Consider the following 22,408-nt stretch of genomic DNA (forward strand, 5'->3'; position numbering starts at 1 on the left):
TAGTTTTTTTACACCTCTAATAATTTTCTTCTCTTTAATAACTTTTTTTTTAGGGGAGAGCAATATTTTCTTTGGTTAAGTTCTTAATACTCTTATTTTTTTCACAGGATTATCTCTTTAATTTTAATTCTACTTTTTCCTAATAGAAAAACTATCACTTAGAATGGTTAAATCGATTTGAGATCTTTGTTTTGGTAAACTATTTTTTGACTTTTACTTCTGTGTAAAATCATACTTAAAATTTAAACAAAACCAAAACAATTTGGTTTTGGTTAAAGAATATTAATTAGTTGCTAGACTGTTGTTATTATTATTATTGTTGTTGTTGTTTATACTAACTTCCAACATTATTATTATTTAATTTACTTACTCCATTTTAAGCATTTAAACTTTTTTAATATTATAGTTATTTTATTATTAAAATTAAATAGTTTTATTTCAGTTTAACAAGTTCATCATCATTATTATTATAAAAACTTTTTTCACCTTTGGGGAAATTTTTCTGCCCCATGACGGGTATTGTTACAAGTGCATAGGGCAAATGGTTGTATACAGTTACCATTATTATTGTTATTAATTTTAATCAAGGAACTCTCTTACTATCCTACAAGTGTTCAGGATCACGGCTTTCTGGAGTTCCTTGTAAGTTTTCTCTGGGAGGCCTATTGCTGCTAAGTTCTTAGGGATGCTCTTTGGCACTATGCTGGTGGTTGACACAGTGATCAAGATGGTCATTACTTGTTCCATGTGTCATATATTTCTTTCACTTGCTGTCTTAGGTTTGTGTACTTTCCGATCTTTTCCTCATAGGTTTTCTGGAGGCTGCTGGTTTTGGGCGCCACTATATCAATCAAGTAGGTAGCCTATTCCTTCTTGTCGATGAGAGTCATGTCCGGTTCACAACACTTGCTCAGATTCCGTATGGGGGCTCTGTGTTCATACTTGTAATGTTGTGCAGGATAGTCTTGTCCATTATTATGGCACAGTCCCAGTATGGTTTGTGAGTAGGAGTCTCCAGTATAGCTTGAAGTCCGTACTTGTAATCGGTACACTTTCTTTGATAAACTGTATTACTGTCTAGGTGATCACTCTCCACCTCTTGGTGATGTGCTGGATTGTTTCTAAGGCCAGGTGGCATCGTTGACATATGTTATCTGTTACCCTGGGCTCCTTAGTGATTTATTTCTATAGTTCCTGGTATTGACTACCAGGTCTTGGATAATGAGCAGGAATCCTTCAGTCTTGGGGAAGATCATCCCGCTCATGAGCCATGTATTGGAAGCAATTTTACCTATGTGATATTGGTGGAAGTAATTGCAGTATTGGACAAAAAAGCATCTTCTTTGTCCATTTTCTAACTTTGTTTGTAAAGTCTGGGTGGGAGAGGTCTCCTTGCTCAGACTCAGTGGGGTATGCCACTTGTCTATCTTCCTTATCGGTTGGTAGAGTGACATTGTGTTTTTCTTATTATTATTATAAATAACTTTCTCATTTATGCAATTTTTTTCAGCTCTATGACGGATACTGGTACCGTCATAGTGCGTTAGGTGGTTGGTTGGTTGTGCCCTGTTACTATTATTATTGTTACTGCTGGTTGATGAACTCTCTACAGGTGTTCAGAATCGCAACTTTTTGGATTTCCAAGTGTTCTCTGAGAGGCCTACTGTTGGTAGTTCCTTATGGGGGCTCTTTGGCACCATGCCTGTGGTTGACAGTGATCAGGATGGTCATTATTAGTTCCATATGTCACATATTCTCTGAGCAGTGCAGATGTGCTTGCCAGATCAGGTCATGGAGTCTTGTCAATGATATACAGGAATTTTGCTAGTAGAGACAAGGAGGTGATTACTCCTTTGTATAAGGCAATGATCAGGCCACACGTTGAGTACTGTGTACAAGTCTGGAGGCCTCATTTTAGAAAGGATGTAGAGCTGCTAGAGAAGAGAAAGGCAACAAGATTGGTGAGAGAAACAAAGGGGTGCTCTTACCAAGAAAGCCTTAAGTTCTACAAGTTGCAGCATCTGGAGACTAGGCACCTGTGAGGTGATCTGATGCTGTGAATGGTTTAAGTAGGCTCAGTGGTGATGGAATTCTCCCACTTGCTCAGATTACAAACCTTAGGGGGCTTAGATTCAAATTGAGGAAAGACAGTTGCAAAATAGATGTGCAGAAGTTTGCCTTTAGCCAGCAGGTAGTTGATTGCTGGAGCAGATTTCCATCTGTTGTTGTGGAAGTTGATAGCTTAAATAAATTTAAGGCTGAACTAGACAATCATTTGGAGTGACTGGATGGGTGAAATTGGGAAGGATTTTTTTTTTTTTTTTTTGGCTGATGCTGTATAAGCTTGCTTTCTTGTATCATATGCCTCAACTAATGCATTCAAATACTAATGTATTTGAATGCCCTTGACTTTCTGTCTTAGGTCTGAATAATTCCTGATCTTTTCCTTGTGTTTTCTGGTGTTGGGAACCACTATATCAATCAGGTAGGTAGTCATTTTCTTCTTGTCGATGGGAGTCATATCTGGTCTGTGTAACAGCCTGAGGTTCATACTTGTAATGTGATACACTTTCTTTGATCAGCTGGTATACTGTGCTAACTTCTAATGTAATTATCCTGGCAACTTGGTCATGTCGTGTCTGAGTATATTCCAATTTTGGTTGTTTTTTTTTTTTTTTAGGAGCATTAGCAACTAAGGCCATATTGCTCTGGGATATGGTCATTCCCTGACCTTTCCGCATCCTCCGTATTTGGTGGTGACGGGCTTGAACCCCGCTCTAATCAAGAAGCATTTGCTACGCACTGCTGCTCCTTCCCATCTGGCTACGTAGGCACCAGTATATTCCATACTGGTGATCACTCTGCATCCTGCAGTGATGTATTTGATTGTTTCTGAGGCCCAGGTGGCATCATGCATCATCCACGAGTCATCTGTTACTGTGGATTCCTTGGTGATGTATTTCTATAATTTCTAATATTGACACCTGGCCTTGGATGGCGAGCATGAATCCTTCAGTCTGAGGAGGACTTCTGTTCTTGAGCTAAGCAATGGAAGCCATCTTATCTATATAGCCTTGATGGAGGTCATTGTAATGTCAGCCAAAGTGTCTTCTTTGCCATCTTTCTGCCTTTGTTTGTGTCAGTGGGTCTGCTTGTTGAGGTTGCATGTTGTCTGCCATTTGTCTATCTTTCTTATGGTTCGGCAGATTGGTTCTGTGTTTTCCTGGAAGTAATCCAGCAGGTTCTTAATCGACTTCTACTCATGTTCAGTCAATTCCCTTCCTCCTTTTTTTCCAGACTAAGGTCAGTCTTTTGATGGCCGACTTCGGGGTGGTGTTGGAGGCTCGTCATCATCATTATTATGGTCAATCTCGTAATCTCCTCCAGCTCAATCTATGATCCCCGATGAAGTACATTAGTACTGGGATTGCATAAGTGTTTATGGTCGTGATCATGTTACCACAATTCTTTAATTTTGGCAGGCTTCTCAGTCTCTGATTTCTCAGCCAAGCAGGCCTTGATCTCCTTGTGGTCTAACTGGTGGCCCTGCATCATCCCCAGACATTTGTAGGTCTCTCACCCCTGTTATGGCTTCCATCTCTTCACTGTTCTTCAGCTGGCAATCTATGGTTCTTGCATTTGTTTGGCCAAACTGCATCTTGATGTCAGTGCTGAACTCTTCAGTGATCCAGAGTAGCTGAGGGAGTTGATTCTCGGTTGTGGCATAGAGTTTGATGTCATTCATGTACATCAGGTGAGAGGGTGTCCTTCCTCCCTTCTTTTAGGATATATCTGAACTTACTGTTATTGAGCATGGTGGACCATGGACTAAGTGCTAAACAGAACCATAGTGGGCTCGGGGCATCTCTCTGGAAGATTTCTCTTCTGATGGGGATTGGTCTAGCCTTGATGGTGGTCCACCATTTTGCCATTGCTGCTTCTAGGAAGTGTGTCAGTGTCAGGTTGATTTTGCCGATCTTCAGAGTCTCTATCACCCAGCACAGAGTTGAAGGCCTTGTGGCAGTCAATGTAGTGCTTCTTCTAGGCTTGTTCCATAACTGCTGTGTCAGAGATCGACTGCTCCTTGCATCTTTTGCTCATCTGCTGCTCACCAGGATATTCTGGCTCTCCAAGTGGCCTGACACCTATTTAGTTATTCAGCTGGTCAGGATCTTGTACATTGTTGGGAGACATATGATTGATCTGTACCTGCCCGGGTCTGTGGTGTCTTTGTCCTTAGCCCTTGAGTCAGGGACTCTAGAATTGTGTCAGGATACCTTATCATCTGGGTGAAATGCTCTGCTATGTGACTCTGTGTGCAACTGAAATTCTTGTACCTGTAGTTGTGGATGTTATCTATTCCTGTTGTCCAATGTTCCTGTAGAAGGCTCGCTGGTTTTCTTGAAATATCCAGTTGTAACGAGAAAGAGTAGTGGAATTGAAACAAGAGCAATGCAGGATGAAAAGGGAATAGTACTGAATTTCAAACAACAAAAGGAAAGATGGAGGAGATATGATTAAGAACTCTATGAAGATTCAAGCATGTACACATGAAGGAATACAGCACTAGAAGAACAAGAAAACACGGAGGAAGAAATATCTAAAGATGAATTTAACACACAGCCTTAAAGTCTCTTAGCAATGACAAAGCACTAGGAATTGACAACATACCTGCAGAGCTTTTAAAATACAGTGGAGAAAATCTGAAGAAAGCCTTATTTGAACTGATAAAGAAGATATACAGGGATGGGCATTGGCCGGAGGAATTCTACACATCAATCATAATTCCCATACCCAAGAAGATGACACTAACAGTATGCCAAGACTACAGAACTATAAGTCTTATTACCAATGCATCCAAGATTCTGCTGAAAGTTATCAAAGACCATATGGAGAGTCATACTGAACAATTTCTGGATGACTCACAATGCAATTTTTGCATAGGCAGATCAACGAGAGTGTTGGGAGAGAAAATGTATAACATGGAAAGACACCTCTACGTGTGAATTACAAGAAGGCATTTGATAGAGTAATCAAGAGAGAATGGTTCCCACTGCTTAAGAAAATTGGATAAAAGAAGATTATTGGATTGATCTATGACATATAGAAGACAAAATGCAGTGATAGGAGTGAGGGGGAGAACTGACAGAAAAAGCTAAAGTTAAAACGGGAGTAAAACAAGGATGCTTACTTCCACATGGATTGTTCAATGCCTCTGCTGAAGTGATAATAAAGGAGGCACTCGGGAATAACAAGTGGGGGGTTAAAATAAGTGAAAAGTACATACAGGCTATTAAGTTTGCAGACAATCAGGCCATACTAGCAGGTTGCCCTGCTATGCTGCAAAAAGTGATCAGAAGACTAAATAAGAAAATGCTGAAGTATGGAATCAAGATAAACATGATCAAAACAAAGACGATGATTGGTAAAATGACAATTCCCTTTCGAATTGTGATCGGTGGAGTAAGAATAGAACAGGTAGATCACTTTCGGTATCTGGGTAGATCACAGTTATTTGCATAGGACATTTCATGTCAAACTGAGATTCAATCCAGAACTGCAATGGCAAAACAATCTTTCAAGAATAAACTGTCATTGATTACACAGAAGATGTCACAGGAAATTAGGAAGAAGTTAATAATGACATATATCTGGTCAGTGGCACTATATTAGCATTAGCAGAGGCATATGATGCAAGAAAGCAAGCTTATTCAGCATCAGCCAAAAAAAAAAAAAAAACAACCACTACTCCCATTTTACCCCTCCATTTGTTCGAAATACCTGTCCAGCTGAGCCTTAAATTTGTTTAGGCTATCAACTTCAACAACAAGTGATGGAAGTCTATTCCACAAACCAACTGCCCGCTGGCTAAAGGCAAATTTCCGCACATCTATCCGACGTCCGTCCTTCCTCAATTTGAATTTATGCCCTCTCAGGTGATTATTCTGAGCAAGAGGAAGAATCCCATCAGCATTGAGCATGCTCAAGCCATTCAAAGCCTTATACACCTCTATCAGATCACCTCGCCGATGCCTAGTCTCCAGACTCTGTAATTTGCAAAACTTAAGCCTTTCTTCATAAGAAAGAGCAACCCTTTGTTCCATTCACTAATCTTGTTGCCCTTCTCTGCACTCGTTCCAGCAGCTCTACATCCTTCTTGAAATGAGGCCTCCAGACCTGTATACAGTACTCAAGGTGTGGCCTGACCAATGCCTTATACAAGGGAATAATCACATCCCTATCCCTGCTAGAAAAATTCCTGTATATCATTGACAAGACACCATGAGCTACTCTTGCAGCTCATCTGCACTGCTCAGAGAACTTCATATCTGCATGCACAATTATCCCCAGGTCCTTTTCATTCTCTACCACTGTCAGCGTAGTACCACAGAGTTGATATGTTGATCTGGAGTTACTGTTTCCCATATGTAGTACTTTACATTTGTCAATGTTAAACTTCATTTGCCACGTCTCAGCCCATCTGCTCAACCTTTCCAGATCCTGTTGCAGCAGCATAGCATCAGTAGTGTCCTTAACAACCCTGCCAACCTTTGTATCGTCTGCAAACTTGGACATTAAGCTTGATATACCATCATCAATATCATTTATAAATACAGAAAACAACAATGGACCCAACACTGAACCCTGAGGGACTCCACTAATAACATTAGTCCACGTTGAGCAGTGTCCATTGATTACCACTCTCTGTCTTCTGCCACTCAACCATCCCTTTATCCATAGCAGCAATTTGCCTCCAATCCACACTGCTCCAATTTGTGCAGCAGTCTTCCATGCGCAACAGTATCAAAAGCCTTTCTAAGATCCAAATATATAATATCAAAGTTATTCCCTGCATCCAGTTCTTTTTTGACTACATCATAGTATCCAATCAAATTGGTTAGACAAGACCTACCCTTAACAAAACCATGCTGTGTCTGAGCTATTACTGAATTCTTGTCTAGATGATCCTGCAGTGCTTCTTTAACCAGTGCCTCCATTAATTTTCCTGGAACCGAAGTTAAACTAACAGGTCTATAATTACTTGTGTCAGCCTTTGATCCTCCTTTGTGAAATGGGGTTACATTTGCACATCTCCAGTCTATGGGTACCTCCCCTGAGTCCAAAGAAGCTCTCATAATTATGGCTAGGGGTTTGCTTACTTCCTTTGCTGTCTCCTTTAATATAACTGGATAGATCCCATCCAGCCCGGGTGCCTTTTTTATGTTTATCCTCAACAATTTCTCCTACACTTTCCTCTCGGTTATTAGAAAATCATCTAGCTCACTGCCAATGTTTACTTCACCTACGACATTCCCCTTCCTGAATAACTCCTCATATGTGAATGTAGATGCAAAATACTCGTTTAGATTGTTAGCCACCTGAGCAGGATCCTCAACAGTTGAACCATCAACATCCAGTGGACCAATCTGATTCATCCCTTTCCTTCTTGAGTTTAAATAGGTAAAGAACTCTTTTCTGTTTTTCTTTGCATCCTTTGCCAAGGATTTCTCATAATCTGCCTTTGCCTGCCTAATCTCCCTTGTGACTTGGTTACAGACCAACTTATATCTATCATAGGCTTCCGTGTCACCCATTAATGTGTATGTATCCCATGCATTTTTCTTCTCTGCCATATGTCTCATTAGTTCATCTGACAACCATTTAGGCCTGAACCTTGAACAATATTTCTTGGTTGGTATGTAAAGCCTGATAGCTTCCAAGATTAATTCCTTGAATGCTTCCCATTTTGAATTTGCTGTTGGTAACATCATCAGTTGGTCCCACTGTATAGAATTTAAATACTGTCTCAGACCATCATAGTCGCCTTTACGAAAGCAAAAACCCTTCCCTTTACCTCTGATGGTAGTTACCTCCTTGAGTAAATCCCACTTCAGCACACTGTGATCACTGCCACCTAGTGGTTCCTTTATCTGCAGATTCTTAATGCATGAAGAATCACTACTGATAATCAGATCAAGAGTATTATTCCCTCTAGTTGCCTCCCGAACATGCTGGTGTAGAAAACAATCATCCAATAAATCCACAAAAGCCTTGCTAGTGTGTGAATGACCAACCCACAAATTCTAGTCAATATCTGGGAAATTAAAATCCCCCATTATAAGACTCTCTGATTTACTGGCCCATTCTATTTCCCTGTTATCTTATTATACTCATCAGAGTCATTAGGCCTACACCACACTCCTACTCTCAATTTTGATTTACCTATGCTTATGTCACACCAAACTGACTCAACACTGCCCTGTCCATCGATGTCGACTGGCTTCACTTCCTTGGATTTTATGTGTTTCTTAACTAATAGCATAACCCCTCCTCCCTTCCTATCCTGTCTATCCTTTCTGTAGACGGTGTACTCCCCAAATTCCAGTTCTGCATTCCTTATATCTGTGTGACACCACGTCTCTGATGTCCCAACAATATCTGTCTTTGATGTTTTGAGCAATACCTCAAATTCATCAAATTTATTTAATAAACTCCTAGCATTGGTGTACATGCAAGTATACATGCACCTGTTTCTATTCTTAGCTACCCTAACACAACCCATGTGTTTACTTGTACCACAATGACTTCCAGCAGTCTCTGAAATATCCTGCATCTTGTTTTTTGGGCTTCTGCTCATTTCAATAGAAGCAGTGCAAGAATCTCTTTCACCTCTGCCAGTGGCTACTGTTAATCTATTAGTCTTTGTCTCCCCCCAAGCTAGCAGTTTTCCGACCCACCTAACACTGCCTCGATAGCATCAGCAAATATTCTTGCACCCTTTCTATTTAAGTGTATCCCATCCCTGTAGAAGCAATCTCTCCTGTTAACAAGTACAGTCCAGGCTGAAAAAAATTCTACCCCTTGAGACTTGCACAATCTTTCCAGGGCCGAATTGATCGACAAGGCTCTCATCATATACTCCCTCCTATCGTGTCTGGGCAGAATTGCAGACACTTTCAAATTCAACCCTACTTCACGGCTTTTTTTCAACAGTGACCTGTACTTGTTAAGTAATTCCGCTGGTCTCCTACTCTTAATATCATTAGTGCCAACATGTACAACTATATCACCTTTTGTGCCCTTAAAAGATGATATCCGCTCTACAACGTCATCAACCTTTGCCCCTGGCAGACATACCCTGGTCCTGTTCCACCTATCCTTTTTACAAAGCATGTTCCCCGTTTCCCTGACAATAGAGTCACCAACAACTACTACTGCAGCAGAGACATGGATTCTTACAAACAGAGATAAAAAGATACTTGAGGTCTTCAAGATGTGGTGCTGGCACAGGAAGACAAAATTAAATGAACTGAAAAAAGCATCAAATGTGGAAGTATTAAGATGTGTCCAAGAACAAAGGAAAATTCTAGGTAAAATTAGATCAACTAAGCTCAAATGGGTGGGCCATGTGATTCAACATGGTGGTTTGCTTCTGGATGCCATGGAGGGAGAATGGAGGAAAAACGCCCTAGGGGAAGACCAAAAAATACTTTCATCGGGATATTGCTGGATGAAGCAGGACTTCGAAATTTTGAGGAACTAAAACAAATAGCATAGGAGAGACAAAGGTGGAGAAGCTCATCACAGGAACTGACCACTCACAAGTCTGAATTACTGATGATGATATGAAATAGTATATATTTCCATGCACTCTAGTTCACTTTGGGTATTACATCACATGTTCATTCAAAATCTCATGTTAACGAGATCCTAATTTTGCTTCCTCACCTCATATTAGCAGAGAAATTTTTATGATTGTAAAAACACTCTTTTTTCCCTGTTTATATTGAATATTCTGTTTTATGTGTTTCTTAGGTGGAATTATAATATCATTCACATGATTTAACAATATAAAACCGGATTACAATCCTGAATATCCTCCACTCATTGTGTGAATGGAAATATGTAATTATTTCCATATTTCCATGGAAGAACGGTCCATTACAACTCTTAACTGGCCAGAAAACAGCCCAAACCTGAATCCTATAGAGAACTGTTGGCATCGTGTGGAATCTGCAGTTGCCAGAAAGAAACCAAAGACCCTTCGCGAACTTCAAGAAGCCATAATTCATGTTTGGAATCACGAATCAGTTGATTATCTTCAGAAATTGATCTTGTCAATGCCTCGATGGTGTGCTGCTGTCATCAGGGCCAGAGGCAGTTCAACTAAATATTAGTTTACACCTAGTGAACTTTTCATTTTGATTTCCATTTAAAATGATAAACTGAAGCAAATTGAGGGCTTCTGATAACAATTCAGCCATAATTGTCGTCTTTACCAAAAGTGTTGTATAAAGATTGCAAATGCTCATTTTGGAATATTTTGAGAGCACCTGTCAAATGTTACTTAGCTTTGCCTTAACTATTAATAAATATCTTTTGTTTACATTTCTATTTGTGATGCTAGTCATTAATGTAACATAACATTGCGAAAAAGGTTTAGAAATGTTAAATTCCTAGGTGATGCACTTTCTTTGAACACCAGTGTAATCTGGGATTACTACTACTACACATTAGCACAGTAACTTACATTTATCAGCATTAAACTTCAACTGCTACATCTCAGTACCTCTACCTAATTTTTCTAGATCTTGTTGTAATATACCCTGATTGGTTGCTGTCACCTGCCAACTTTTCTATCACCAAAAAACCAGGATATAATCTTTTTTCTAATCTTTTTCCCCAAACACATCTTTTCTTCTCATATAAGCCTAATATGCCTTCATCAATATCATATAATAATACTGAAAACACATTGGTCAGAAAAGATAGTCCTTTAATAAATCCAAGCTTTAACTGCAGAAGAACTGTATTGCTGTCTAGATGTCTGCATTACTTCTTTAACCAGTTGTTGTTATTTGGTTTTTAGGAGCATTAGTAACTAATGTCATATTGCTCCGGGGATATGTGATGGTCATTCCCTGACCTTTCCACATTCGGTAGTCATGGGCTAAAACCCCAGTCTAATCAAGAAGCGTGTTCTACGCACTACTGCTCCTGCCCACCTGGCTACTGAGGCGCCATTCTTCAACCAGTGACTCCATTATTTTCCCTGGAATAGAAGTTAAGCTAACAAATCTGCAATTACTCATGTTACCTTTAGATTGCCTTTTGTGAATTGAGAATACATTCACACACCTCCAATCCATAGGGATCTTCCCTGAATTCAAGGATGTTCTCATGACTATGGCTAAAGGTTTCCTCACCACTCTTGTTACCTCCTTTAATATAATTGGATAGATCCCATCCACCCCATGTGTCTTTCTACATTTAGCTTCAACAATTTCTCTTCCACTTTGCCCTCAACACATCACAGAATCATTTAGCTTCCTGTTAGAATTTGTTATAGTCCGGTCTTCCCATCCCTAAAAAATTCCTTGCATATGAAGGTAGATGCAAAATATCTATTCATTTTGTCAGCAAGCAAAATTGTCATCATCGTTGACTGTTATACCACTCGTATCTAGTGAATCAACATGATTCGTCCCGTTCTTTCTAGTGCTTAACATAAGCAAAGGAGTTGGTGATAATTTTCCTTGCATTTATGCCGGAGGCTTCTTGTAATCTGCCTTAGCTTGCCTAACTCACTTTGTGACTTGATTGCAGTCTATTTTATATGTACTCCAAGTCTCTGTATTTCCTGATAAATTATAAGCATCCCATCTCTTCAGGTTGTTATCCCTCCTATGTCTATTTATTCTTGTCTTGAAGTTTTAACATATACATCAGTTCCTTAACATTCCTTTCAATGAAAAACCCCCCTCCATAAAAAATTATTTAAATTAGTATAGGTTTGGAAGAAATTCAGGGTGTGTGTGATACTAAAAATGATTAAAATAAAAAAAATAATTTATTGTAACCAGAGCATGGTTAAAATAAAAAAAAAATTAAAAAAGTACAGCATTAATTATGAGTCCTTCCTTGATTCCACAAAAACACAAAGAAATAAAGATAAATTCAGCAAGTTATATGTTATGTTAGTTTGTTATTTGGTTTTTAGGAGCATTAGCAACTAATAGGCCATATTGCTCTGGGGATATGCGGTGGTCATTCCCTGACCTTTCTGCATCCTCCGTATTTGGTGGGCACAGGCTCGAACCTCAGTCTAATCAAGAAGCATGTGCTACGCACTGCTACTCCTGCCCACCTGGCTACAGAGGCACCCCAAGTTATATGTATAGCGCATTATATTTCAGACATATTTGATTATTTTCTTAAATTTCTTTTTTGTGATTAATAGAAGTGAAATGTTTGTTTGTTTGTTTGTTATTTGGTTTTTAGGAGCATTAGCAACAAGGCCATATTGCTCCGGGATATGCGGTGGTCATTCCCTGACCTTTCTGCATCCTCCGTATTTGGTGGTGATGGGCTCGAACCCCGGTCTAATCAAGAAGTGTGTGCTACGCACTGCTGCTCCTTCCCACCTGGCTACGGAGGTGCCAGAGGTGAAATATAAATATAATTATTTCCTTATCAATTAATTACTAAGAGTATAACTATATAGAAAGAACACTTAGAAAAGTATACTTTTACATTCAGTAAATTTAGCTGTTCAGTTTAATTACAACTGTATAATATTTATTACTCTCTTCCCATATTTTTTTTAATCTCTTTTCTCTCTGTGTATCTCTTCACAAACAACACATAACAATACATGAAAAGCATGCATGGACTGTCTAAGGTTAACAATAGTGCATTAAAACTACATTTAATATATGAATTTATTTTTTACATATGAATTGTATGGAAAAAAAATAAATGAAAATTGCCAAATTTGTGTGTGTCTGGTTCTGATGAAATTTGTAATGGTTTGAAAAATATTGTTATTTTTATTTAAAGGCCCAAATATATAATTTTGTGAAAATCCATCCACTGGAAGATGCGCACGCACACATGTACACCCACCCTAATAATACAGTTAGTCACAATATCACAAAAGAAAGAGGTGCCTCCATAGCCAGGTGAGCAGGAGCGGCAGTGCGTAGCACACGCTTCTTGATTAGACCGGGGTTCAAGCCCGTGCCCACCAAATACAGAGGATGCGGAAAGGTCAGGGAATGACCACCGCATATCCCCGGAGCAATATGGCCTTAGTTGCTAATGCTCCTAAAAACCAAATAACAATAACAACAACACAAAAGAAACAGGTAAAAAACTAGAACAATTTTTAAAAAAAAAAAAAAAAAAAAAAAAAAATGGTAGTTTAGTTTAATCAATAAAATAAGCAACATTTTAAGAGCTACAATTTCTGTCATTAGTGGAGGACACATTACCTACTACAAAAACATGTACCACACAAACAGGCAGGAGATCCAAACAAGATAGAGCATAATTTTAGTTACCCAATTATCAGTTATCCAAAATTTTAATTAACTGAACTTTTTTTTTTGAAACATGATCTTTATTAAATGTGTCAATTTCAACAGAGAGAATGACATTTAATATGTATGCAAAAGAAACAAAATGATCACATGAATATAATATTTTTTTTATAAATTTAATTTATTTTAAGAATAATAATTAAATTAGGATATTATAAATGAAATAAAAAACATAAAATTCAAGTGTAAATGAAATAGTTTCTATTCTCACACGGGGAAAAACCATGCCTTCACAAGTTGCACTGGTATTTGCACTACTTTCAAATAATGGAACATAGTGGTGCTGCACAAATAATTTCAAAAATTACATTCAAGTAAAAATTAGTCTATATTTAGGAAGGTACAGAAATTTGTCTATATTTAGGAAGGTAGAGAAAAGATTTTTATCTTTGACCAAAAGTTAATGCAGCTTCATCATTTTTGAGAGAAATCTCACAGGTGAAGCACTGACAATACATGAAAAGCGTTTTTGCTAATGTATAGTAATTGGAAGTGTTTCAACAGTTGGAAATAAAAAGAACTTGCACATAGGTTCAATATTAACCTCAAAGATGCAGTTTGATTGTTTTATACAATAGCACTCAAATGTGGTAAGTGTTCATAGTGCTAAGCGAGTCCAGCTGGTAAGAAGCTAGAAATACCTAGCTTCTCACTATAAGAAATGGTATAAGAAATACCTCAGACTCTGAAGATTCACTAGTATCTCAACTTTGACTTCTTAGCTCTGACTTTGAATATAGATTTTCCAAGAACCACTATATGGGCATGATAAATTATCTCCTCCTATGTATCAACCAATAAAGTCAAAGTAAATAAAAAGCTTGTTTTAATTGCTTAACTTTATTTCAGTATTACTAATATACACATATACAAAGTAATTGTTTAGATTGCCAATTATGTGAGGTAGGAATGTCCCAAACAAGAAAAACCTTTGATTTAATACACATTTGGCAATCGCAGCAAATAACTGGGGGAATATATACTGCTAAATTGGGGGTTTATCATACATGCTAGAAAAAAAAAAAAAAAAAAACTGAAAGAATCTTGCAGTATGAGGGGGGGGGGGGGGGGGAGTGACATTTTCAAGCATAAAAATGCTGGTAATTATTTTAAAGCTGTATAAGCATGTACAGTGTATAATGTTTAAATCAAACATAAATTGCTGTTTATTTCTCTCATTAATTTTTGTACTGTCTCCCTTTTGAGTTCATTTTAAATCAATTGCCAAAAAAAAAAACCAGCTAACCAAAAATATCTTTGGGTCCCAAGTGTTTCAAGATTCTAATGTAGTTCAAAATGAAATATTGGAAACAGGTAGAAAAGCTTATATAGCATCAGTCAAAAAAAAAAAAGAAAAAATGCACACCCTTCTCATTTCACCCATCCACTCGCTCCAAATGTTTGTCTACTTCTGCCTTGAATCTATTTAAGCTATCAACTTCTACAACGACAGATGGAAGTTTGTTCCAGCAATCAACCACCCGCTGACTAAAGGCAAACTTCTGCACATCTATCCTACAACTGTCTTTTCTCAATTTGAATTTATGCCCTCTCAGGCGATTATTCTGAGCAAGAGGAAGAATCCCATCAGCATTGAGCATGCTCAAATTATTCAAGGCTTTATATACCTCAATCAGATCACCTCTCAAGTGCCTAGTCTCCAGACACTGTAATTTGCAAAACTTAAGCCTTTCTTCATAAGAGCAACCCTTTGTTCCAGTCACTAATCTTGTTGCCCTTCTCTGCACTCATTCCAACAGCTCAACATCCTTCTTAAAATGATGCCTCCAGACCTGTATACAGTACTCAAGGTGTGGCCTGACCATTGCCTTATACAAGGGGATAATCACCTCCTTATACCTGCTAGAAAAATTCCTGTATATCATTGACAAGATACCATGAGCTACTCTTGCAGACAGTCTGCACTGCCCAGAAAACTTCATATCTGCCTGCACAATTACCCCAGGTCCTTTTCACTCTACCACTGTCAGTATAGTACCACACAGTTGATATGTTACTCTGGGGTTAAATTTTATTGGTATGCAAGTGCAGTATTTTATTATATGGTACCATTATTTATGAAACACAGAAGTACCATTATTTATAAAACACAGAAGTGAAAAAGCCACATTAGAATGTGAAAATAACTAAATTTATATGAATTATTTTCAGTATTCTTGAAAAACATAGCGACGGTTTACTCTACACTATCCAATTTTACAGAAAATAAGATTTTTGGCATTGTTTGATTCATACTGCTATTCCTTTCGGTACGAGCAAAACTTATTAACCTTTGTAGCTGCATCAAATGGACAGGCTCAATGTCGGTTGTTTCAAGCCAGCATAATTCCGTTTCCGGTCCAGTTATGGCTTTCGGCATGCTCAGTGTCATAGTGGGTCCTTCATCATCAGCAACATCTTCTTCTTGGACTGCAACATCTAAATGAGATTGTCCAGGAGTTACATTTGCTAGGGTTTCTGTGTCACGCATATCATTGAGCACTGGAGACACATCATTGATATATGCCCAGTTAATAAAATCACCTTGTATAGCAAGCCTTTTTTCAGTAAAAGAGGCTGAGCCTTTCTGCTTCTGCCTATGTGAAATTCCTCCTCATCCCCATCACTACATGTATCATCAGCATCTTCACATAGATTCGATTGAGAACTAGGGAAAAACTTCAGCAAGTCCTTTTATGCAGCACTTTTCGAAACTGATTAAAAAGACCTGCTTGTTAAAAGATTCTTTCTTGCCGAACAGCTTTCTAAGCTATTATGGCATGAAAGAACGTGTCTTTTTAGATTAGTTTCTTAAGCTTTCAATCAGAAGCATGAACTCATTGACAACCTTTTTGACTAAAGCTTTCCTGAAATTCATTTTGAAGGGTGAAGTGATACCTTAGTACACTGGTTGGATTTTTCATGTAGTGTTCTTTGGCAAATAAAGAATGCAGATCTTCTTGTCTTTGAGTGAACCTGAAGGAGGATGTGAATAGCAATTGTCATGCACTTTTGGCACAAGCTTTATCTGATGCAAATATTTTTTGACTATAGGAATAAATTCTTCATGAAACCATTCTTCAAAAATTGTTGCAGTCATCCAAACACTTTTGGTATGCTTATAACACATAGGCAAAGTGTCACAACTGATATGATGAAAACATTTCAGACTCAAATTTATCAATGCAGAGTGGTTTTAATTTGTGATAACCAGTTTGACTCACATGAAACAGCAAGCTCGCTATCGCTCTCTCTTTCTCTCTCTCTCCCTCCCTCCTCAGTATTATTTTTGAATCGTTCACTTGATCAACACTTTTATTAGCCAATGTTTTGTCGGGTAACATATCTTGTAACATAGGCCAATCTCATCACAGTTATAAACTTATGAAAAATTCCTTTTCAGTAATGTGCTTTAGATGTTTCAGGAATGAACTAGAAGCCAAATTATCAGTGGATCTTACTTCTCCAGTTACGGTAACTTCAGTGATACCCGCACTGTTTTTGCAAGTTACACAGTCATTTGAAACTTTGAAAGCTGTGGGGTGGCATTGATAAATTTATGAAATTTTTAGACTTTGGCCTTAATTACAGGCTCTGAAAGAGGCAAACCTTCAGAAAGAGAGGTCCAAAACTGCAACCCACAACAAAGTTTTCAGATCCTGTATAAGAGTTTAAGGGTGGTGGAAAACTGAATATGAAATCCATGCAACTCTGAATGCAAAAAACAATAAAGAAATGCCATCAGAAATTAATGACAAGCTGTGTCACTGATAGGAAGAGAAAAAGGCCATCAACCTCACTGATTCCAAACAACACTATGACACTGACTGAGAAGTTCTGAAGGAGCCCACAGAAATCAGTGAATGAAGGAGCTCATGAAAATGGAATCTCCTGTTATGATCAACCTCAGGAAAGAACTATCTTTCTTTCAAACCATATTATGTATTACATTCAGTATTTTTTTTCCCCGATTACTGCAACAGAAGAATGGAATTTACAGAAATTGTTTCTGCAAATTCCATCACCCTTCATTCCACCCAATTTCTGCAAATTGAGTGGAATGAAGGGTGGCCAGAGCCCTTTGAAAAAATTGTTTTAGGTGACAAGGCTGTATTTCACGTTAGCAGTTTAGTTAATCAACACAAGAACTGGCATTATTGCCCAGCAGAAAATCCAGATGTGTGCTGAAAAAGCTCAAGGTAATCTAATCTGGTCTGGTGCAGTGTCACAACACCCACAGTTGTTAGACCTTTCACAGCCTGAAAAACACAACAAATTCCAAAAGATACTGTGAAATATTGCATGATCATGCGTGGCCAGTTATTTCAGTGTCGCAACACTGAAATTCTTAACTTTATTAAGGATTGAGCAGCCCTAGTTTTGCAAAAGATGTCTATACATGCTGTATAATCATTTCCCTGAGTGATGGATCAACAGACATGGTGTGCATGAATGGCCTGCCCACAGCCTGGATCTGACACTTTGTGATTTTTTTGGATGGGAATGAGCCAAGGAAGAGATTTACTGTAAAAAACCATGAAACCTGGACAAACTAGAAGCAGCAATCACCAATTTGCTCAGACATTCCAATTAACATTCTGCAATCAAGTAACACACCTACCAGTTTGTTTACGGAAATGTGTTGAAAATGCTGGAGCATATGTGGAATTTTAAAATGTACTGTCAAAAATCTGAATAAATTAAAAATCATTTAGCATTGGTTTCATTAAAATCAGTTCAAACATAAAGAAATTTTAATAATTTAAAAATAGGGAATGACTTATCAGACACCTTATATATTAAGGTGTCTGATAAGTCATTCAAGAAGAGAGAGCCCCAACAACTAAAATGAATTTTTAAAAGATCGATATTTTTGAGAATCAATTTGTCAAATCTGAAAAATATAAAGGAGAGACTATAGAAAACACAACAATAAACCAGCTTTTTGTCTGATACATCCTTCATTGTTCTACAAATAATCAATTCCTGCAATATAACCTTGAAAGGTTCATCTTTAATTGAATGAGATAACTTATAAGATCCTGTATTTTTATTTATTCAGACTACGACATGAGCTGTGTCATCTGACAGGTGAATGTATAAACGTCCAGAGTTATCAGCATAGCTCAGAAAAACTCTTACAGTGGAAAGAAAAGAGGACAAAGACTTCAGAAAAAAAAAGACCAGAGTACTCCAACCTTGGACCTGCTGGCAATGACAGCTCGAAGATATCCATATCTGATTGGCTTCATATAAAAAGTACCAACAAGAAGGGAGAGCAGTCTGAATAAAGCAATCATGTCATCTTATGTGCAAAATATATAAAATTCAATATCTCAAAACAAAAAAATAATCACAATACACCTCAGAAATTCTATTGCTATTATTCAATTTGCGATGATATCAGAGTAATGGAAATAGATTTTATTTACCTTGTTCCAGCCCTCTTACTTTTTGAAGTAATTCATATATTTCTTGATACTCTTCCCACTGTTTCTTCATATTTTGTGCACCCATCTGTGAACATTCTATAATTTTGAAAAATCAACAATAGTGTTTTTTATGAACTGGGGGAAAAAGAATTAATAGTTATCTGAATCATTCATATATACTAATCAATACATAAAATGAGTTGTTTTTTTTTTTTTGTTTTTTTTTTTTTTTTGCAATAATTCAAAATAATATTAAATCTCTTCCCTTATTTTTTTACATTGTTTCTTTTATTAGACTTGTAAAAATATGGGCCATTTCATAAACAAGTTGTTTGAGAACAATTGCAAGATTTTACCTTTTTTTATTTATTTATTTATTAAATAGAGTAAAGTATAAAGAAAATAAGTTGTTAAGTAGAGCCAAGGTTTGAAAGTTTATCATACAGGTGAAACAGTTTCAATGTAAGTGTCCTTTCTAAATGTGCATGCAGTTACAAAGGTCACTTATTACTCAATCAGTAATACATCCCATGCCACACATGTTGCAGTATTTCAAGGATAATATTCAGTAAAAGCTTGATTAAATTCACTCTTTCATTCAGTCACTGTGCTTACCATTACTACATGTATATTTTTTCTTTATATGTGCCCACAAGAAAAAATCATATGGGGTGAGGTGCATGGAAGGAGTCTGCCAAAATTCTGTCCCACTTTACTAATCTAATGAAAAAAAAGAAGAAAACTTTGGAGCTAAGTGCCTCAGTATGTCCCCTCCAGCAAATGGTCATGCTGGGCCAGTTGCAGTGATTGCAATAACCTTTCAAAATAGGCCCTTCTTCTAAATCACTGTACTATAGTACAGGAAAATTCAATTAATCTGAAATTCGAGGAACCAATATAATAAATTTCGAACTACCGAAAATCTCAATTTGAAAATCTAAATAATGAAAATTTTTAACAAAAGTATAGTTTCTGAATAAATTAATTAATAAAGTAAAGTTTCTGAATAAATTAATTAATAAAGTAAAGTTTCTGAATAAATTAATTAATAAAGTAAAGTTTCTGAATTAATTAATAAAGAAGGTTTTCAGGAGTGTTGCTCAAAAATAAGTGTGGGTGAGTGATAGGTTAAGATTTGGGACCTAAAGGTGGTTTTATTTTTCGGACTGTGAACTTTTTTAAAATGGCTATCATTATTATGTTCGGACATAGGAAAACATAAGAAATTTCAAGGTCATTAAATTTTTAAGGAACTATAATCAGTCACTAGGAATTCTTAGTAGAATAGTTGTGCTACCTGATAGCTTTGATGTAGAAGTTTTCAGGATACCAAATTGTATTTAAAAATACGTGTTGCTGAGTTATACATTATTGGTATTTTCAAGGTCACAGTAATTCTACCGAGTCAGCCATTTGGATGTTTCCAGGAGATAAAAGAACTACAGCAGTGCCACCTGCTTGTTCAGTGGTTACTAGAAATTCGGCATAAATTGCCTAAAATTATTAAATTGTGACACCACGAGGAAGCTTCATCACTGAATAAGAGCTACTCCATTTATATGGCTGCGGCAGGTTTAGTAGATCGGCAGCTTAAATCCCAAGCCAGGATAAATGGTGAGGGTTGATGTCAGGAAGGGCACCTGGTTGTAAAAACTATGCCAAAACCAATAGATGTGTTCCGGATAAGAAGTTAATCCAACTAGAGGAGAAGAGAATGTTAAGTGTGAATTGGGAACATTGAATGCCGAAACCCATATAACATGGGAAAAGGCGAAGACAAAGAAGATAGTTTCTGAATAATAATTTGCAAATTGATTAAAAAAGTACTTGACTAAACTGGATTCAAGATGCCAGTAAACAGTAGTGTTTGCCATACTAGCAGCCCACCCTGAAAATTGAATCCCAGACCATGAAAACTGAATCCCACACTGATGATGCTGTTCGGCAAGCGCTGCTTAAAGGTCGAGAGCTTCTGCAGGTTAGAACAGAGCACTGGACGGTTTCTGAGGGCTCTACCAGGCATTTTCCAGCCTACAGTTTCCAGATATGAACAAAGTCGAGAGAAGTGGATTATCCATTGCAGTAACTTGCCCTTAGTACCACACTGCTCCAATTTTACAGCAGTCTTCCATGTGCAACAGCATTAAAAGCTTTCCTGAAATCCAAGTATATGATATCAAAATTATTTTTAGCATCCAATTCCTCTGTGACCACATCATAGTATCCAATCAAATTGGTCAGACAAGAATTCCCCCTTAACAAAACCATGCTGTGTCTGAACTACTGCTGCTGTCTTGTCTAGGTGATCCTGTATCACCTCTTTAATCACTGACTCCATTATTTTCCCCGGAATAGTCTATAATTATTTGTCTCACCCTTTGAACCCCCTTTGCGAATTGGGGATACATTTGCACATCTCCAGTCCATGGGGATCTCCCCTGAATCTAAGAATGTTCTCATAATTAGGGCTAAGGATTTGTTTACTTCCAATGCTGCCTCCTTCATTATAACTGGATAGATTCTATCTGCCTCAGGTGCCTTTTTTATGTTTAACTTCAACAATTTCTCCTCACTTTGCTCTCAGTTATCACGAAATCACTTATCTTCCTGTTTGCCCTGTTTCCTGTTTGCTGTAAAATTGGAGCAGTGTGGTACTAAGGGCAAGTTACTGCAATGGATAATCCACTTCTCTCGACTTCGTTTGATAAACTTCTGGAATTCCCCTCCTTGAATAACTCCTCATGTGTGAATATAGATGCAAAATACTCATTCAGTTTATCAGCTACTTCAGCAGGATCATCAATAGTCAAACAATCTATGTTAAGTGGACCAATCTGATTCATCCCCTACCTTCTAGAGTTTACATAAGTAAAGAACTCTTTGCTGTTTTTCTTTGCATCCTTTGCGAAAGATTTCTCGTAATCTGCCTTCGCCTCCTTTGTGACTTGATTACAGACTAGCTTATATCTGTAGTAGGCTTCTGTGTCGCCTGATAATTTATATGTATCCCATGTATTTTTCTTCTCTGCCACGAACCACATTAATTCATCCGACATCCATTTAGGCCTGAACCTTGAAGAGTATTTCTTAGTTGGTATGAAAAGCCTAGCAGCCTCTAAGATTAAGTCCCTGAAGGCTTCCCATTTAGAATTCACCGTTGGTAACACATCATTGGTTGATCCCACTCTATAGAATTTAAAAACTGTCTGCGACCTCTGTAGTCACCTTTACAAAAACAAAAACCCTTCCCTTTACCCCTGATGGTAATTATATCTTTAAGTAAATCCCACATCAGTACTGTGATCATTGCCACCTAGTGGTTCCTTTATTTGCAAATTCCTGGTACATGCGTTATCACTGCTGATAATCAGATCAAGCATATTACTCCCTCTGGTTGTCCCTCGAACACGTTGCTGTAGAAAACATCCAATGAATCCGCAAAAGGCTTGCTAGTGTGTGAGTGACCAACCCACAATTTCCAGTCAATATCTGGAAAGTTAAAATTCTCCATTACAAGACATTCTGATTTACTGGCCCATTCTATTTCTCTGCACAACTCCTACATTCTATTTCTCCACACATAACATACTCCTA

At 37.5% G+C, this 22,408-nt stretch overlaps 1 protein-coding gene across 5 annotated transcripts in view; it reads right to left on the minus strand.

Moving 5' to 3' along the window:
* The window catches only part of Setd3 (SET domain containing 3), a 397,353-nt gene that overhangs the window by 335,935 nt on the left and 39,010 nt on the right, over window positions 1-22,408 (minus strand). For all 5 annotated transcript variants that reach the window (XM_090370760.1, XM_090370761.1, XM_090370757.1 and 2 more), the window contains exon 3: window positions 18,815-18,910. In XM_090370760.1, coding sequence (XP_090226886.1) covers window positions 18,815-18,910 — 96 coding nt within the window. The remainder of the gene's footprint in view (window positions 1-18,814; window positions 18,911-22,408) is intronic.

This window comes from Mastigoproctus giganteus, chromosome 3, assembly GCF_048544385.1.
Source record: "Mastigoproctus giganteus isolate SK-2022 chromosome 3, ASM4854438v1, whole genome shotgun sequence".
Classification (NCBI taxonomy): Eukaryota; Metazoa; Arthropoda; class Arachnida; order Uropygi; family Thelyphonidae; genus Mastigoproctus; species Mastigoproctus giganteus.